This window comes from Hylaeus volcanicus, chromosome 5 (assembly GCF_026283585.1).
Source record: "Hylaeus volcanicus isolate JK05 chromosome 5, UHH_iyHylVolc1.0_haploid, whole genome shotgun sequence".
Lineage (NCBI taxonomy): Eukaryota > Metazoa > Arthropoda > Insecta > Hymenoptera > Colletidae > Hylaeus > Hylaeus volcanicus.
The window spans coordinates 25992146-26008987 of record NC_071980.1 but is presented as its reverse complement, the minus strand read 5'-3'; the positions used below and the strand labels follow the sequence as shown (position 1 = coordinate 26008987).

The 16842-nt window shown below is 40.7% G+C and overlaps 2 protein-coding genes across 4 annotated transcripts in view; one reads left to right on the top strand and one right to left on the bottom strand.

Moving 5' to 3' along the window:
• Nucleotides 1-6663, top strand: part of LOC128876296 (peroxidase) — a 36655-nt gene extending 29992 nt beyond the window's left edge. Inside the window, exon 18 of one of the 3 annotated variants that reach the window (XM_054122529.1) lies at nt 6625-6663. Coding sequence is in view for 1 of the 3 variants with exons in the window: in XM_054122526.1 (XP_053978501.1) it covers nt 169-2208 (2040 nt within the window). In the remaining 2 variants the exon portion in view is untranslated. Of the gene's footprint in view, nt 1-168; nt 3023-6624 lie in introns of those variants that run through there. The other 2 variants (XM_054122526.1, XM_054122528.1) reach the window with 2 other exon arrangements.
• LOC128876295 (centrosomal protein of 290 kDa) overlaps nt 1-16842 on the bottom strand; it is a 76269-nt gene that overhangs the window by 56264 nt on the left and 3163 nt on the right. Inside the window, exons 13-23 of the mRNA XM_054122525.1 lie at nt 15272-16612; nt 14441-14738; nt 12783-13936; nt 11831-12029; nt 11527-11747; nt 11296-11443; nt 10496-10891; nt 9232-9398; nt 8756-8957; nt 8210-8467; nt 8047-8128 (exon numbers count right to left, since the gene is read on the bottom strand). Coding sequence (XP_053978500.1) covers nt 8057-8128; nt 8210-8467; nt 8756-8957; nt 9232-9398; nt 10496-10891; nt 11296-11443; nt 11527-11747; nt 11831-12029; nt 12783-13936; nt 14441-14738; nt 15272-16612 — 4456 coding nt within the window. The 3' untranslated portion in view covers nt 8047-8056. The remainder of the gene's footprint in view (nt 1-8046; nt 8129-8209; nt 8468-8755; nt 8958-9231; nt 9399-10495; nt 10892-11295; nt 11444-11526; nt 11748-11830; nt 12030-12782; nt 13937-14440; nt 14739-15271; nt 16613-16842) is intronic.

The following is a 16842-nucleotide window of genomic DNA, read 5'->3' as shown; positions in this document are numbered from 1 at the left end:
TTATGGAGTATTAATTGAAATTTTAATAAAATTCTTTTCGTTGATTCAGTTTAGGTTAGCGCAAAAAAAAGAAACCTGAACTGAGTTATAGTGAGGATTGCAAAGGAACAGAATATCTAGTTAGTACCATCGAAATGTATCGTGTTAACAGAGATTCAAACTTTTCAGAGCACCGAAAACGACCGATCGAAAAATACGTTCAGCACAGATTCGAGACGCAATCCTGAGCGGAAGCTTTCGAAAGAAATCAGAGGAAAGAAAAAACAGTCAAAAAGTGCAGGAACAGAGAATGATCCCAAATTGTTCTCTGGCGCCCACGATACAACGATGTCACCAACGAACGCTATAAAAATAAACGGAAATGATTCGAACAATGCATTAACTCGATACTTATCCAAAAACTCGAGTGAACATTCAAATAACACGAATCTAAATTCGAATTTGGCGTCAGACGTCTCAAAGGTCGTGAATTTAATAAGGCAAAGAGCCATTGAAGAAGAGTTCGAGGCATCCAACACGTTAAATTTCAATGGTCAGGAGAAAGGTATCGTTGTTGATCGCTCGAAGCGTTCCTTGAACGAAAGGTCTGATCACGTAGGCCCCAAAAAACGCGTTCCATCGACGGACAGATTCTATCGTCATCCGAATCTCAGCTACGAGGAGCAGAAACGACTCAGCGGCAAGTACCTGTCCGAAGCCATGAACTTAAACTTCGACGGTGTGCGCAACAATGGAGTCTTGAACTCTGTGAACTCGTCACGGCCAACGTTCAGAATGAGATACCCGTTTGTGGGATCCAGGAAGCATAGTTACCTTCCAATATTCTCGAAATGCAACGATACAGACGAAGATTCCTGGAGGAGTGATAAAAAATCACCGTCTGCGAGTGATGCAGCGATAAAATCGTCGATAAATAACGAAAATCACAGTAAAAACACGACGATCAAGGAAGATCATTCAGAAGTGGAGGACCTGAACAGACCTGCGCTAGTAATTCAGAAGAAATTAGGTGAGAGTGAAGAGAACGAGGACTCAACGTGGCCTAAAATGTCCGAAGACTCCAAAATTCTTTTGGAAGAGAAATCTGAAAGTAGCACAGAATCTCAGCTGTCTTTAGATCACTCGATAGTGTCCACGTCGATTGACGAACAGAAAAATAATAGAACTTATGTCAACATACAGGACATTCAAGAAAAAGTTAATGAAACTGAGGGCAATCCAGTCTACGATCCTGCAAAAATTCCATACGTGGATGTGCCAGATTATTCGGATATCAGAGAAGAGAGTTTGGACGAACAAGATCGTCAGGCCAACAGGGGGAAGATCCAGAAGGACGTTGATTCTGTCGATCCAGGTGTAGTCACGGACCTGGAGAAGAACGTGGAAGCTTCCTCTGGTGGAGAATCCAAGAAAAGCAAGGGAGATACAATTTTGAAAGACTTGGGAAAGTATCTGGGTGGTGAGAAGAACCAATTGAAAGAAAATTCAAGGGATGACAAAAGTGTCGAGTCTGAGGAACCTTCTGAACCTTCGAAAGATTCTGGATCCGCAGACAAAGATAAAATAATCCAATACGTGAAAAAGGATCCAACCGAGGAGAAGAGTGGCCACTCGTCGGAATTAATGAACGATCCAGAAGAAAATTCGGGAAGGAACGAAGGTCGCGAGTCGGAGGAAGATTCCAAAGAAAAATGGCGCGAGGAGAGCACGACCGAGCGACTGGAGCCTATAGTTTTCGATATAAACGAGTACAAAAGGCCGTTCAATTTAGACGAATTTCTTAAGGACGATCCGATAATGAAAAAGTTGGAATTGCTCGGTAAGGAGACGCGGGCCATTTACGGAGAGAGCAGGAAACGAGTTCCAGGTTTCTTTAATGAATCCGAAAGTGATAATGCGTCTAGAGGCTGGTCGGTGGAACGAGAGGATCCCGAGGAGCGATTGGATTATTTCCCATCGCATGCCAGTAACTTCGGTGACACTTATGCGAAGACAAATGATAACGAAAGGAATAACAAATACGTAACAAAAAAAAATGGGAAAGATTACAACACGGATGATTTTCTGAGCTCTCTTTTCGGCGATGACGGGAGGAAAGGTTTCTTTTCGCGATTCGGAAACGGAGCAGATTTTCTATCAAGGTTTTCCATGGATGGTGGTAGTAAATATTCGCAGGATGACTCTAGCTTTAAAGGAAATAGCAAATAAAACGAAGTTACGTAATGTGGTTGACTTGGCCTGTTCATGGTAAACAGTTATAATATAGAATTGGTTGTATTTCTGCTTATTGATACTTTACTACCAAAATTTGTTCTGTTTTTTTTTTTAAAGAAAGCTAAACTAAAATATATATAAAATTCGTTTTAAGTAACTCTGTAATAAGACTTGAGCGAAACAAAACGCTTAGGAGATTTGTTGAGAAAATTAGTGATTTGGTTGTTACTATATAAGAAAATAAAGTACCTATTAACCTTCGTTGTTTACTACAGTGTTTACTCTTGAAAACTAGTCCCATTCTGGAGTAGTTGCGAATAATTGTTTTATGTTATCGTTGTATTTATATAAAAATTGCATCGTTAAATGTGTGTACACCTTGGATATAAAATGTTAAAATAAACAGTCGATGTTTACAATGAGACCTTGTCCTCCATTTTCGTCTATCCATTCTTATTTACAAGCCCGGAATGTATAGATATGCTACTCGCGTAATTAGTGTAGGAGTACTTCACCTTACTTGGAAAGAGAAACACGGGATTGTTTGGTATCGTAACGAAGGATCAACATATACGCAGTGGCATTTAGAAAAAGTACCATTTACATCGGCAAACGTTACATCAACAGCTAAAGTGCAATTACAATAAATTGCCATCTATTTACCATAACTAGGATATCCATCCTTGCAGACATTCACTGTCAGAAAGTGGGCATTTCCTGCAATTCTTTGACGTTATTTCGTCCAGTTACACAAGTAATTTCTAACGTACTGCGTCAACTGTTAAGTCATTATTGTACTACGATACGATCTTCGCGCATTTCCTACACTTTCCTGTACACTCTGTTCATGTTACTGACGTATACAAAAGGATTCGACCCATTGATAATCACTCCTTCGCTCGCAAACACGCAAAGGACTGGAAAACTTTCTAAAAGAAGCAACTGAATCAAGAAAGCGAGGAAAATTAATTCAACGATGGAACTACACGAAGGGAAGTGGCTGTTCAGTTTCTTTTAATCATTACATCAATAAAAATCAATAAACGGAAACAAATTTCTTGGTGACCCATTTTGTCCAATACGTCACACATTAACGAATAAAAATTTGTTCAAACAATAAATACACCCCTCAAAATTTCACATAAAATCTAAAAAAAATCCATGCAGCATCCAAACACCAATCCACTCAAAATCGATCGGAATAATCACACTAAAAATTATATAAACACACGATAAATCTAATCCGCTGTCGTTCTTCAATTATCAATGAAAGTTTGGACCGGCGACATCGTGATTAAATAACAGAATAAGTTGAATCTCAGATATTCCTGCGATAAGACGACGCTGACGACTGTTTCCCAAGACAACCCTGAGCGGGGACAACCCTGTCCCCTTTAAGCAATTATAGTTGCTCAGCGTCGATCGATCGAAATTTCCGCGCGAATCCCGTCGGAACGTTTCGCGATTCTGAGTGCAGGAAATCGAAGAAATCGAATTAAGGTAAGATAGGCAGCGGGGTTTCCCTCGACCGAGGGATGAATCTGGCCTCTACGGATATATAAGGCCGTCATCGTACGGTGCTCAGTGTCACTCGTCTGGTTTTATCAATTCCAACAGCCTCGGCTCGATCAGCACCGTCAACGACCAGGTAAATATCACACGAGCACCTCCAAAACCGTACACTCCAATTAATTCCCTACGTACGCTACATTCGACAGCGTGCCAATCCCAGAGTCCCAAATACCGCTTTAAGCATCGACCTGTGTAACCCAAACACGTTCAACTCGCGGTAGACACTTACACAATCCTGGCGACAATGTCGTCGAGCAAATAAAATAGAAAACGAAATAAAACGTTGAATTCCGGCCGAAAAACGGCGTTCAAAACATCCACGATCGTTCCCGAAATAATTGCACGCGTGCGTCGAAGAGAAAATTGGGTAAAATCAGTCTGGCATTGAGGATTAACGCGATCCAGGTCCGTTGATCCGTAAACGTGACTATTTTCCGCGGCTCGATCGGTCCGTTAACATCGGGCCCGCGCGGCAACGATCGATTCGATCCTTGGTCTTGAATCTTCAAGTGCTTCCTGGAGAGACGAGAGAAAGAGACGGTCTCGACGGTGGAACGGAGAGGCACGGATAAAGAGACACCTTCCATCCATATTTATTATCTTTATATGTGTTCACAATGCGGCCGTTAAGAAGAACGCGGAAGTGCGATGATGCGAGATTCCGGTTATAAATGACAGCGTGTACAAAAAAAGAAAAAAAAAGAGGAAAAAAATAACTATACGAAATGGAAAAAAAGAAAGGGAAAAATAAATTGCTACGGCGATACATTGGCATGGGAGTCGAGGCGCCCGAGCGAAATACCATTGGAGAGACACACACATAAATATCGACGGCCCGCGGAACGGAAGGATAATTTCGGGCTCGTTAAGGAACCACGCTTCTGCTTCTTCGTTCCGTGTTCTTTATTGGCAATCTCGAATAATAGATGACAAATAAAACGAACTTCGTGATACTCGGTCGATTCGGTTGAATTTTTGTTTCACTTTGAATTCCTCGTGAGACATTTCGTTCTGTGATTCGAAATTCAATTTTTTTATTAAACGAACTGCGAATTAAAGGTGGCGATTTACGATTGCGTTTAGGAAGATTTACTTGTTCATGCGTGAGTGCGAACAGTTACTTGATCGGATATCTTGTAACCATGCAAGGAATACTGTGTTAAAACGACGACGACGTTTCGTCCCTCTTCAGGTATTTACAGATATATATATCGATTGTAATAGTGGAAATTATTATGGACGAAAACAGTGTTTCGAAATTGACGTGACTCTTCACACACACTCCTATCTATATGTATGAATTATATAGTTGAAACTTAGCAAAATTGTGGGATCATGTTCGGGATCAATTCCTTATGTAAAAAGGGATCGAGAAGTCCTTTACCATTTTGTAATTTAAAGCTTCGTTATCCAGATATAAACAGTTCGAGTTCTCCAGCATGCGCCATTTTGTATTCCAATCAGCTGATCACACGACTGCGAAAGCGCCCACTCAGGTGACTTAGACCGCTTGTATCTCGACAACGAAAGGACAAATTGTAAAATGGAAAAGGACTTTTCGATTCATTTTTAACCAAAGAATTGATTCTAATAGGCGAACTCATATTTTTGTTTTATCTCATTATTCTGTGGAACTAGAGCATAAGAGACTAATGTACATAATTGTAGCATACACTAGCATAATTCAATCGCTTTCAAATATTTTAGAATAATGTACAAAGCTAGATCTGAAAAGTGAACCAATTTAAGCAACTTTTCGAGTATTACTTGGAGCAGAATTTATTAGAAAAAAAAAAAATGTGCTAGAATAAAAAGTTATCCACGTCGTTTACTGCACATTCTTGGAAATTTATATCTAGATAGGAGATAGATAGGAGATTTGCCCACTTGTGCGCCGAACAACGCGTATTGCGCTCGACCGTCTCGACGTCAGAGTTATCCCTGAAAGTTCATGGGTTTCTCTCGCCGTCTCTCTCCCTCCCAGCCGGTTTCTCTGTCATCCTTATCGGGGATTGCCCGAGACCGGTAATTAATCGTGGAAAGTGAACACGATACCGATGCGAGCCGCGTGCATCCCGCCAGAGGCTAGCGAACGTCAGGTACCCGTATCCTGTTAGCTCCTACCTTCACCAGGACTCGCCTTGCACTCTGGAAACTTACAGGTGAATTTTTTCGCGACGATTCGAGCGGCTGACGAACCTCACGGTTATCGAGCCTCGCTATCTTCTCGCTTTTAGATCTTGTTGGCACTGTCGTACGGTAAATAAGAAAGGAGGGTAATGGCTGATCTCGTAGGCGGTGGTTTTCCACGTTTAATATCGCATTGTTTATCGCGTTTCGACTTCCATCTTAGGCCCTAAGGTAAACGTGGCGATTATCTATATGTTTCTTAACAATCGTCACCTTGAGAGGTAGAAGTAAATTCTGGGTAATATTTTCCGCCTTATAATATGAAAGGGCAGAAAAATAAGCGGAGTACGATTATCTATGCGGTGTTAACCTAACGATGGTAAATACTTTGAGGGGTGGTTGTTCGTACTAAAGCTAGACGAGCATAAAGAATGACGAAACTGCGTTCGAAGATTTATGTTCGAGTTATTACTTGCCAAGTAAAACATTGACTCAAACTATTTCCATAATCATCGATGCGATAAAAATTGTTGCTAATTAAGTTTTAGTGTAAAGTTGTTCGTGTTGAAAATTACTGCTGTCAGAGTTTTGAAGATAGTGATTAGTATCGGACTACTTCTTTGCGAGGAATAAAAAACAGATCAAATGTGCAATGTAATCGATTAATTAAAAATTAATTGATTAATCTCGATTCCGTATCTGTTTCAGCCATGAGGTCATCCACTCGCGTACTATTGGCGATTCTCGTAGCCTCAGCTATGATATTTGTGCTCGCCGCGGGTACGCCTTTCGATCGAGCCATTGGTAAGTTTCGAATTATATTGCTATCGTTTTATTTCGTCTCGAGAAATATTTGAAGCTAAAAATAACGAACGGTCACCTTTCCAAACAGTTACACTATTGCTAAAAAATTCTGAGCTTAGAGAGAGTTAACATCGACACAAAGAAATATCCCAATTTAAATTCGAAGATAAATGGATAACTGTTCAATAAAGTGTTTGTTGCAATTTCCAGGCGTTTGCATAAGGAACTGTGCCCAGTGCAAGAAAATGTTCGGGCCGTACTTCCTGGGCCAGAAGTGCGCCGATTCTTGCGTCAAGTACAAAGGGAAGCTCATCCCCGACTGCGAGGATGAGGGTTCGATCCAACCATTCCTTCAAGCACTCGATAACGATTACTAAATCCCTGCTTTCGGTTATTGGCGACTAGTTCGCCGTAAAAAATTACGTTATATCCGCCAAACGACCCGCCTAAATTCGCACGGAGAACTTTAGTTAGGGGTACAGAACCTGGCGCGATTCGTACTCTTCGTAGAGCATCTTATCTTTGGTTTGACGATCCTTGGCCAGAGTGCAAAGATAGACGCAATTTCGGTGGCACAGAGTACCACGATTATATTTTTCAAGACAAATTGGTACTGCAAGGAGCTACAAAGAATGCTCCTGATGCCCGACATGTAAAAGGAACCCGACTTGACGGTGGTTTATGGGACAACAAATCCCGACAAAAAATGGAATAATCTTCTCCAGATATTTCGAAAAGAAAATTTATTGTGGAATAAATTATTAAGAGTATTTTGAGAAGAAAATCTACATCTCTCATCCAGAAGCATTCTTTCCAACTCTCCAGTACATTTGTTGCTGACTTCTTGACTTACCGGTCTCAGGTTGGAATACTCCAAGTATTCGTTTAGTAGCATCGAGTGACAATTAATGGATAGAAGAGAAAATGAGTTGTCTTCGAAAACGGAGATAGTTTGTGAAATGAAGAGAGCCTTGTGTTGCTCAAACTGTCGCGATGGAAAGAAAGAATACAAGATACGGCAGATCTCGCACGATTGTAGTGGTGTGTATTGCGGGAAGAAAGAAAGATTGGTATAATAATAAAATGATGAACACAGTAATCATAAACTACATATTCGCTAAATTGTCGAAAGATGCAGTTCTATAAATTGAACAAAAAACTTTTCTTCCTTGTCTACCATTTTTACTCAAGTTTATGCACCAAGATTTCATCAATTAAAAATATTAGGATAAAATGAATAGCTACTGTATACATTAAAGCTGGATCTTTCGTTTTTCTTGCAATATTTTCATCGATAAATAAATACGTTAAGAGCATTTGACTCACCGAACGATGACTACTCCGTGGCAGGCGTCACGTGGCACTCTGGTATTACAGACAACGCTTGCCTCGATTCCAACAGCTGTACCTGAAAATCAAACGAGCTTTTAATGTGTTGTTCCTTTTGTTGCAAATGTATTTTGTTAAACCCTGTAAAATATATAGTTACACGCTGCCGAAGACTTTTTTCGTTCACGGCCGCCCTAGATAATAAATGTTTGACTTTGTCTAAGAGCTCCGACTTGTGGACCAACTGATCCTTCAAAACCTTTATCTCCCCGCCGTCATCCTCAGCTTGAGCCCTTTCGAACGCAACTAATCTCTGCTCGGCCAGCTGCAGATCCGTCTCTAACGCCACCACGCGTTTCTGGGCTTCCTCGTATTGTCTTTGGAGAGCGCTATCGCTCTGTCTAGTCGCGAGTTTGCCCTAACCAGAAAAATTGATGAATGGTTAACCCTCTGCTTCAGGATTTTTCAAAGTAAATACGACCAATAAACGCACATTAATTTTGAATTAACTCAAGTAAACGAAAGGACAATTGTAAGGAGACATCTGGTAGCAGTGCAGATTCATAGCGACAACTTTATAAATATACATACATAAGCAAAGATATAATTTATTAATCAAATAAAAGTAGTGCAGTAAAACATTAATTTCTAAGAGCGGTAAACGGAGTGAGCACGGTGCAACGAATACGCAAAATTATTTTCGTGCCTGATGCATGATGTGGTTCTTCTTTGAACCCATCCTCAGTCGCTTGTTCTCCGCCTGCAATTTCTCGATGATTCGTTTCAACGTGAAAATCGTCTTCTCCATTTCCAAGATAGACTTTTTCGAACCGTGGTCATGCGAGTCTCTGTCGGACAACCTTGACGTCGAATCTGACGATTTTTCTACCTTCAGCAACTCTATGTATCTGCATAGATGGAAAGATTAGTGGGCAATGCACGGGATGTGAATAAAATACTTGTACTCCATGCATTTGAATCGGAGAATAGTTTTAGAAAAATGTCGGTGTTCCTAAGTAGACTGTATCGGTCATTTTAAATTTCCCTGACTTGGTGCATTGATCAATTAATTTACCTTGTCCCTTTACAATTTAAAGGTAGTTGGCACTTGCCAACAAATGGTAAAACTGCTCTGTAATTAATCATCCTATAAACCTGAAAAATGATTTTAGGGACACCTACTTCTCCAAGTGCTCGACTTTCTCTCGCAATCTCGGCACATCCGCGTTCACCTTTTCTAACTCGAGCCTTAGCTCGAAATTCTCACTCTCGAAAGCTAAATTCATTTTCTCGAGGATATCCTTGGTCATTTCTAGTTTTTCTAACTCAATCGCCACGCAGCTGTTTCCCTGCGAAACGTTCATAAATATTAGAACTGCGTCGAGTGGAAGATGTATTCAACCAGGAGTAGTATTGAAACTCGATAGAGGTGGGAGTTATTCAAATATTCATTAAATCTATATGTGTGTGTACAGACAGTCCCATAAGTATTCGTAACCTCTACATCTATTCAAGAAATTTGTCTAATTTAAATGATAGGCTTCACGTTTCCCAATCAATTTTCCATTATAAATATGTACATGAATAAACTTCACAAGCGTATATATTTACAATTACAAATTTATTTGGAATCATGATGGATTCATTTTAATCAGACAAATTTCTTCAATAAATATACAAGGTACGAATACTTATGGTACTTTAGAAGAGGGAATTTCAATTCAACGATCACAATTTTGTTGAAAGTTCATTTCACTACTGGTCAGGGATTTGTTATCACATAAACTAGCGACGAATAACACTGCTACAATGAAAACGCAGTGATCATCACTCATGGACATTTTTTACCTTCATCAGTATCTCAAGTCCTTCCTGTACACGCGACTGTTAAGCCAAGTATGTACACAAAGGTGCGTCACTGGACCTGACCGTCGCTGAGGCCACGGGATTTCCCCGAGGAAGGACACCCATTCTCTGCAGAATACTGCCCTCCCGAGTTAAAACGTCCAGTCCGTGGCATTCAATTAATTGTTACGTTAATCGTACATTCGTCATTCGTGTATATATTCGAGAAAATCTATGTAGCTTGTCGAGTAAAATGAGTTCTAAATTTTGTTAACGATAGAATTACCAAGGTTAATAACAATAGTAAGAAATGAATCAAAGCCAATTGTATTCCTTAATATTAACGCGCCTCTTCTCCTCTAATTTTAAACAAATTTATAGTAGAATGTTCAATATCGTATGTATCACAGTGTTATTTTAGAAAAATAAGGAAACGGTGACCTCTTTTCTATCGGATATGCAAAACCGTCAGGATATATAACTCGAGGGGAGGGGGAGGTGGAGGAAGCAGAATACTTATGGAATCTTGGAATACTCCCACCCCTGCAACTTGGTTCCAATAATAAAGAGTGGAATGACTCGCGTTGAACCGGCGACTGACCTGAGAAACAACTTCTAATGCAGCGATACGTCTCTTTTGTTCCTCGATTTTTAGCAGAAGTTTCTCGTTGTCCTCGTTCTCTAATCGATCCGTTAATTCCTTGACGCGCTCTCGCAGATTCTGACACTCTTTCTGAAGCTCCTCCGTCACGCTTTGTTGCGTGATTGCGATAGGTCTGGCGGAAAGACCTCCAGCTATGGTGCTGTTCTCCATTTTTAGTTTGCTCTTCAAGTACCACTTCTCCCTTTCCATACACATCACTACCGATCGGAGTTTGTCGTAACTCGAAAGCAATTTCGTGTACTCGTCTGTCTTCTCCTTGAGCTTCTCTTTCAATTTTTCGGCGGTTTGTTGCCATTTCTTTTGCTTCTCCCATAGTGAAAGTTCCTCTGCGGTCTACAGGAAGCATTTCGTAATTGCAGTTCAGAAATACAGTGATTCCTTGATACCGATGTATTTATATCGAGGGAGGGACGAGATTTTATTTCGGAAATCTTTTTTATGATATTTCAGCTAGATTAGTATCAATGAACTCGTTAGGTTCTCCCGATTAAAGTGAATCCATACATGACTATATTTGAACTATTTTTAATTAGACGTTATTGGGCAATATTTTTAAATATGTAAGTAAAAGTAGTTCGAACGTGGTCGTGTTCGGACTTATTTCAATCACCTCGTCAATAGATTGATAACGCCTTCGTGAAAATACACGGAAAAATACACACATTTTAATAAATATCTAATAAATAATTCGTATCATTATATCGAGGGATCACTGTATCTTGTACAAAAATCATCACCTTAACCTTCTTCGCCTCCTGAACTAAAAATTCGCGATCTAATTGAGTTCGAGCTTTCTCCAGATCTTCTTCTAAACTCTTCACTTTACGTTCGAGCTGCGCTTCCCTTTGCGAAGTTTTCTTTTCCTGGGACTTCACAGCCATGTATCTATGATAGAATGAATGAATCATGTGCTCGTTCGTAAGAAAATCTATGCCACGCAAACGAAAGTTTCCCCAATGAAAGACTACCTGCGACTGAGTTGTTGCTTCAATTCCGAAATTTCGTGCTTGTACGTTTTCTCCTTTTCCAGCAACGACTGCAGCTGTTTGCGCACGACCTCCGTCTGCGCTTGTTGCTGCGACTGATCGCGATTAAAGGCCAAAGTAATTTCGTGAGTCTTCCTTTCGGACTCACTGTGCGTTATGGCTCGTTGGGATCTGGTCGCAGACCCCATTAACTCAACCTCGTTCTTCGCGCAGGAAAAACAAAATGAATTCAAAGTTTTGGGAGTATTGCGCTCCGAGAATTCTTATTTTTCTTCTAGTATAGTACCTGAAGCTGTTGGCAGGTCAGACTGAGCTCGTGAATTTTGTCGTCCCTCTCCTGCAGCTCCTTCATCAACGAAATGTTCCCTTTCGTAAGCAATATGCGATTCTCGGCCAATTCTTTGCGAAGCATGTCCGCCTCGGACTGCCACTTCTTCAATTCTCCACGATAACTCTCGAGCTCGCTTTTGTGTTGCTCCTCGAGTCTGAGCAAGAAGAAGCAGGTACGTAACTTCCATTTGTAAGAAATTGAATTAGGTGCGTTCAGTTTTGAGCAAGGTACAGCATATATATAGAGAGAGACATTTTTATTCCGTATCTTCTTGCCAGTATTATCAACGAATAGGCAACGCTCCCTCGATGGTAATGAGCCCAACCATGGCCACGTTTGGACTATCGTTTAATTTAAACAGAAGTTTTCGACGTGTTTCTGTTCAGGGAATTATTAATAGCTCGAGGACTTTTTTACTCCGTCTTTGGTATATTAGCAACATTGTCTCGACTCTTACACTGACTGTAGGTCGTACCCTTATAGAAGTACCTAACAATTTTATTTATTAACTAATTAAATGCAAACAATTTCATACTTCATAAGACTGAATTACTGAATAAGAAGCAAGAGCGTCACGAAGGTATTAATCGAAAATGCTCAACATTTACAGGCGTTTCATTGGAAAATAAGTATCTCTCAGTTTGAGAATCACTGGAATAGGATGTAATTAAAAGTAGTCCGAACAAGGTCGTGTTTGGAGTCATGTTTTTCAGGAAGTCCTCGCCAATCCATTGATAAGACTTTCACAAAATAATTTGTAATTTCCATCGCAAGATAAAATCCCCCTCATTCCAGATAAACAAAGACAGTGTTTACGAAGCCTCTGAATCCTATACAGGATACATCTATTTTTTACAAGTGGAAGGTACTGTACTTCGAACACCATTTCGTTCTTACATCGACTCACCTCTCCCTCATACCATCCATGTGCTTCAGTCTCTCTTCAGCTAGCAGATGCCAGCGATCGCTCAACTCTCTGGTGATATTCAGATCCGCCTCGAGGTTCGAGACCTTTTCGTGAAGCCTCGCTACCTCCTCGACTTGCATGGCGTTACTCTTGGCGACAGTTCTCACAGCGATCTCATTCGTCGTCTCTTTGGCCAATTTTTCTGGCTCGACGTTCTCGACGGTACTTCGTTGATTCGACTCGCGGATCTCGCTCTCCATCGACTGAATTCGACCGTGCAGGCTCTTGATCTCGTCCTGCAATCGAGCAGCAGCCTTGCTGTGCTCGTCCCTGTCCTCCTTCAGCAGACTCTGATACCTGGTTATGGTTTCCTCCTTCTGACCGAGAAGCTTCTGCAAACTGTTTATCGTCGACTTCAGGGCAAGTTTGTCACTGGAGTCAGCGCTTGGTGGCTCCGGCCGAGACGATAACCTGTACTCCTCCAGCAGTTTTTCCTTCTGCATTAATTGCGAATCCTTGCTCTCTATCGATTTCTTCAATACCGTCGCCTGCCTTTGGTACTCCGCTATCTGCGATTCGTACATGACTAATGTCGCGGACCGTTCAGAGGCGAGTTTTAAAGTCTGGTTTAATTGCTCGCGAAGCAAGGACACCTCGGGCTGCTCGCTCCTTTCCGTCTCCGCGTCTTTCTCCATTGTCTGTCCTCCCGGCTCGGTCTCCATTCGCGTTAGTTTTTCTTCTTGCTCTGTTTCTGCGTCCTTGTGCTCCGCTGCATCGATCTGTTCTGTTTGCTTCTCCTTCGAAGGCGATCCCCCTGGTCCTGTTTTTCTCAGAGGCGAGGCGGTCTGAACTTCAACTTCGCTCGTGTCCTTCTTATCCAGACAACACGTGTAAGGATCCGTTTGTATCTCCCCAGATTGCGTCGCTGTCGTTGCTTGAACCGATTCGTGTTTATTTTCTAGAGACACCGGGCTCGTCCCTGTGCTGCGCACGTCGGCTTTCCCGTGTTTCTCTTGAGCTCTCGACCAAGCCTTTTGAACTTGCATCATGTCCTGTTCCATGCTGGTTACGAGCGACTCGTATTCCGCAAATTTGTTGTTGACGATTTGCAACTCGTGCTCCAATTGAGTTATCTTTCGTTTGTACTTGAAATCCTGGTTAATTTTTGGTATTATTATCGTTTGGAATTTAATTAATAGACAGTTGGGAGGCATGTGCTTTGAAACAATGTAAAAATTTTAGTTCAAGCGTGCTGCTTTAGTTCATGCTGTGGTAAATATGTTGCCGTTGTTAGGTACTTATATCATGAAATAATTTTTGGGTTAAATAAAGGGTAATTGTTCGGTGAAAAATAAATCGAAAACGTGGAATAGAATTTTGTCGTGTGCTTGTCCTGCTTGGTTGACGCATGCGCTGAACATACACATTTAAAAATCGACTTTCTCGAAAACGAAGCTTCGTTGACAAGAATTCTGTTATTCTGTTTTCGATCTATAGTAAAGTAATTTATATAAAAAAAAAAGTTGTGCGTGTTTCTCAGAAATACTCTGAGAAATATTCAGGATTTTTATATTCATGCTATTTCAGATCGAGTAAAGTCGGATAAAATAGAATTGATACTAATTGCTACGATTGAAAAATATTTATACAAGACGTACATTTAAAGTGTACTGCGAATATTCAGAAAAGCGCTGCACGATATCCTGCACGCTATTACTTCCAATCTGTTGTTCTAAAATATCCTTCAAGCTCTCGACAATTTGCAAGCGATTGGTTAACATCTCTTGTTGAACTTTGGCGCTTTCGTGGCACTCTCTCGCATTTTTCAATTCGGAGTCAACGTTCTGTCGTTCTTGGTTCAACTTCGAAGATAACGAAATTATTCTATCTAAAGCACTGATGGAAGTGGAACCTGCATATTGATTCTGCAGGAACCTTATAGTATCTACGTACGTTCTGCAAATAGATCCTAATGATTAGAATGCGACCGGTCATTATACAATGTGAATAAAAATTTACTCCCCTCCTCCCAAGCGGCCTATTCTATCAGACTATTCTAATTCTATTTAATTCAAAAATACATTCTTCGACAGTCTTTATCTCCAAAGCTTACTCTTACCCAAGGCAGTATGAAGAAATACTTTTTGTTTACATCTAAAACTATCATACAGTTTTTTCTTCCACTTAACCCATGAGAAGGATCGAAACCTTTAATCCAAATTCTCTTTTATTGGATGTAGAAATTAATTATACGCCTTTCTAAGATAAACTTACCAATTATTTATTTTAAAAAGACCATCCAATCTTTAATTCCTCTGACCCACAGATTTCAAGTAAGTAAGACCAGAGTTACAAATAATTAAATGTAAAGACAGAGAATTAATTTCTGCACCTAATAAATCAGCATGCCCTAACGAGTCGCCTTATATACCTTCGGTTTCACCTGCCGCTAGGGAAGGACCAAGTAACTCATTAAATAATAATTTCACCTGCATCGCGTTTCGCATTGTTTACGACAATCCTGCACATAAGAACGCAACCCCTCGCACGTTGTCCTTGCTTTATCGAGCTCCTCCTGTAAACTAGACACCTCGTTCTCCAATCGTGCTTTCTGAGCATTCAGTTCCATCTCCGCCATTTTCGTGCTCGCCAATTCGAAATCGAGCCTTGAGATGGTAGCTTTATCTTCACTGGCAGCTTGCAAGTCCAGAATCTGGTGCATCAGACTGTCCAACTCCGAAGTGTTCAACGAATTCAATTTGTACTGTCTCTCAGCTTCTTCCTCAGAGATTCGAAGTGACTTCGTCAACTTCTCGTTTTCCAACTTCAACTGCTCGATACTGTCCTTCAATTCCTGCATTCTGTTGTCGTCTATAGGCAGAGACTTCTCGAAGGACACGTCTTTCGCGAGTCTCTTGTGCAGGATTATCAGTTCCTCCTGTAATTCGGACTTGGCAGCAGTCACATCTTTGATATTCTCCTCGCACTTTGATAACTGGACCTGCAAGATTTCCTGCAAGCTGGTCACGTGATCGGCACGTTGCTTCTCCAGCAATTCCTTAGCCTTGGCTTCCTTCAACTGATGCGTTAAGTCCTCCTGACTTTCGGAGCCATAATCCTTCTGCAACAACTCGATGAGTTGATTCTTCTCTTGCTTCAAGAGTTCCAACTCCTTCGTCAATATCTGTGTTTCGTTATCGTTTTGGGACACCATATGATTTTCTAACAAATTGCGATATCGTATGCTCAGTTCTTTGTGCTTCTCTTTAAGTTCGTTGTACGTTGTCTTGCTAACCGAATTGGACAGGTTGCTTTGTAATATCGAAATCTCTCGTTCAAGAATGTTGTTGTGCTTGTTTGCATCAGCATGAGCCCTCCTTAAGTATGTTTCATTTTTTATCATTTCCTTATGGTCGTGATACGCTTTCATAGTTTCTTTGTCTAGAAGTTGCTGAAGAGCAGCGTTTTTTCTGTTTATTATGAGAACCTCGCTGGCAGCTTTTATGTACTCTTTGGTTTTAATCGTGTAAGCCTTTTTTATTTCGTCATCACCTTCTTCTAGTATCTTTGAACTCTGCTCGTAAACATCGAGCTGCAATTTCAGCTTTTCTATCTCAGTTTTTAATTCGCTGTTCAGCTGTTTCAACGAGTCCTTCTGATTTTCCCAATCGTCCGCTTCATTAGCGTACACTTCTTGCAACCTTTTCAATTCAGAGAGATACATCGTCGCTTTTTCACTGTCAGACTCTTCCGCGTACACTTTCTCGATGTCCGTATTCTTGTTCAAGGCTAGAGCCTGAAATATCTTGTCCTTTCTTTGCAGCTCTTTTCTACAATATTTTTTGCGAAATTTTAGTCTTACGATTCGCAACATAGCACTACCCATACGACGCAACATATCTCAGGAACATTGTGGACACATTACTGTAATAATTCAGCTAAATATTCCTTTCAAGGTATCTTTTTATGTGTGCAGAACAAAGTAAATATTCGACATGGAGAAACTACTGCGATATTCTAAACATGTTTCATCAATATTGTGTGCCGTATGGGTAATTAA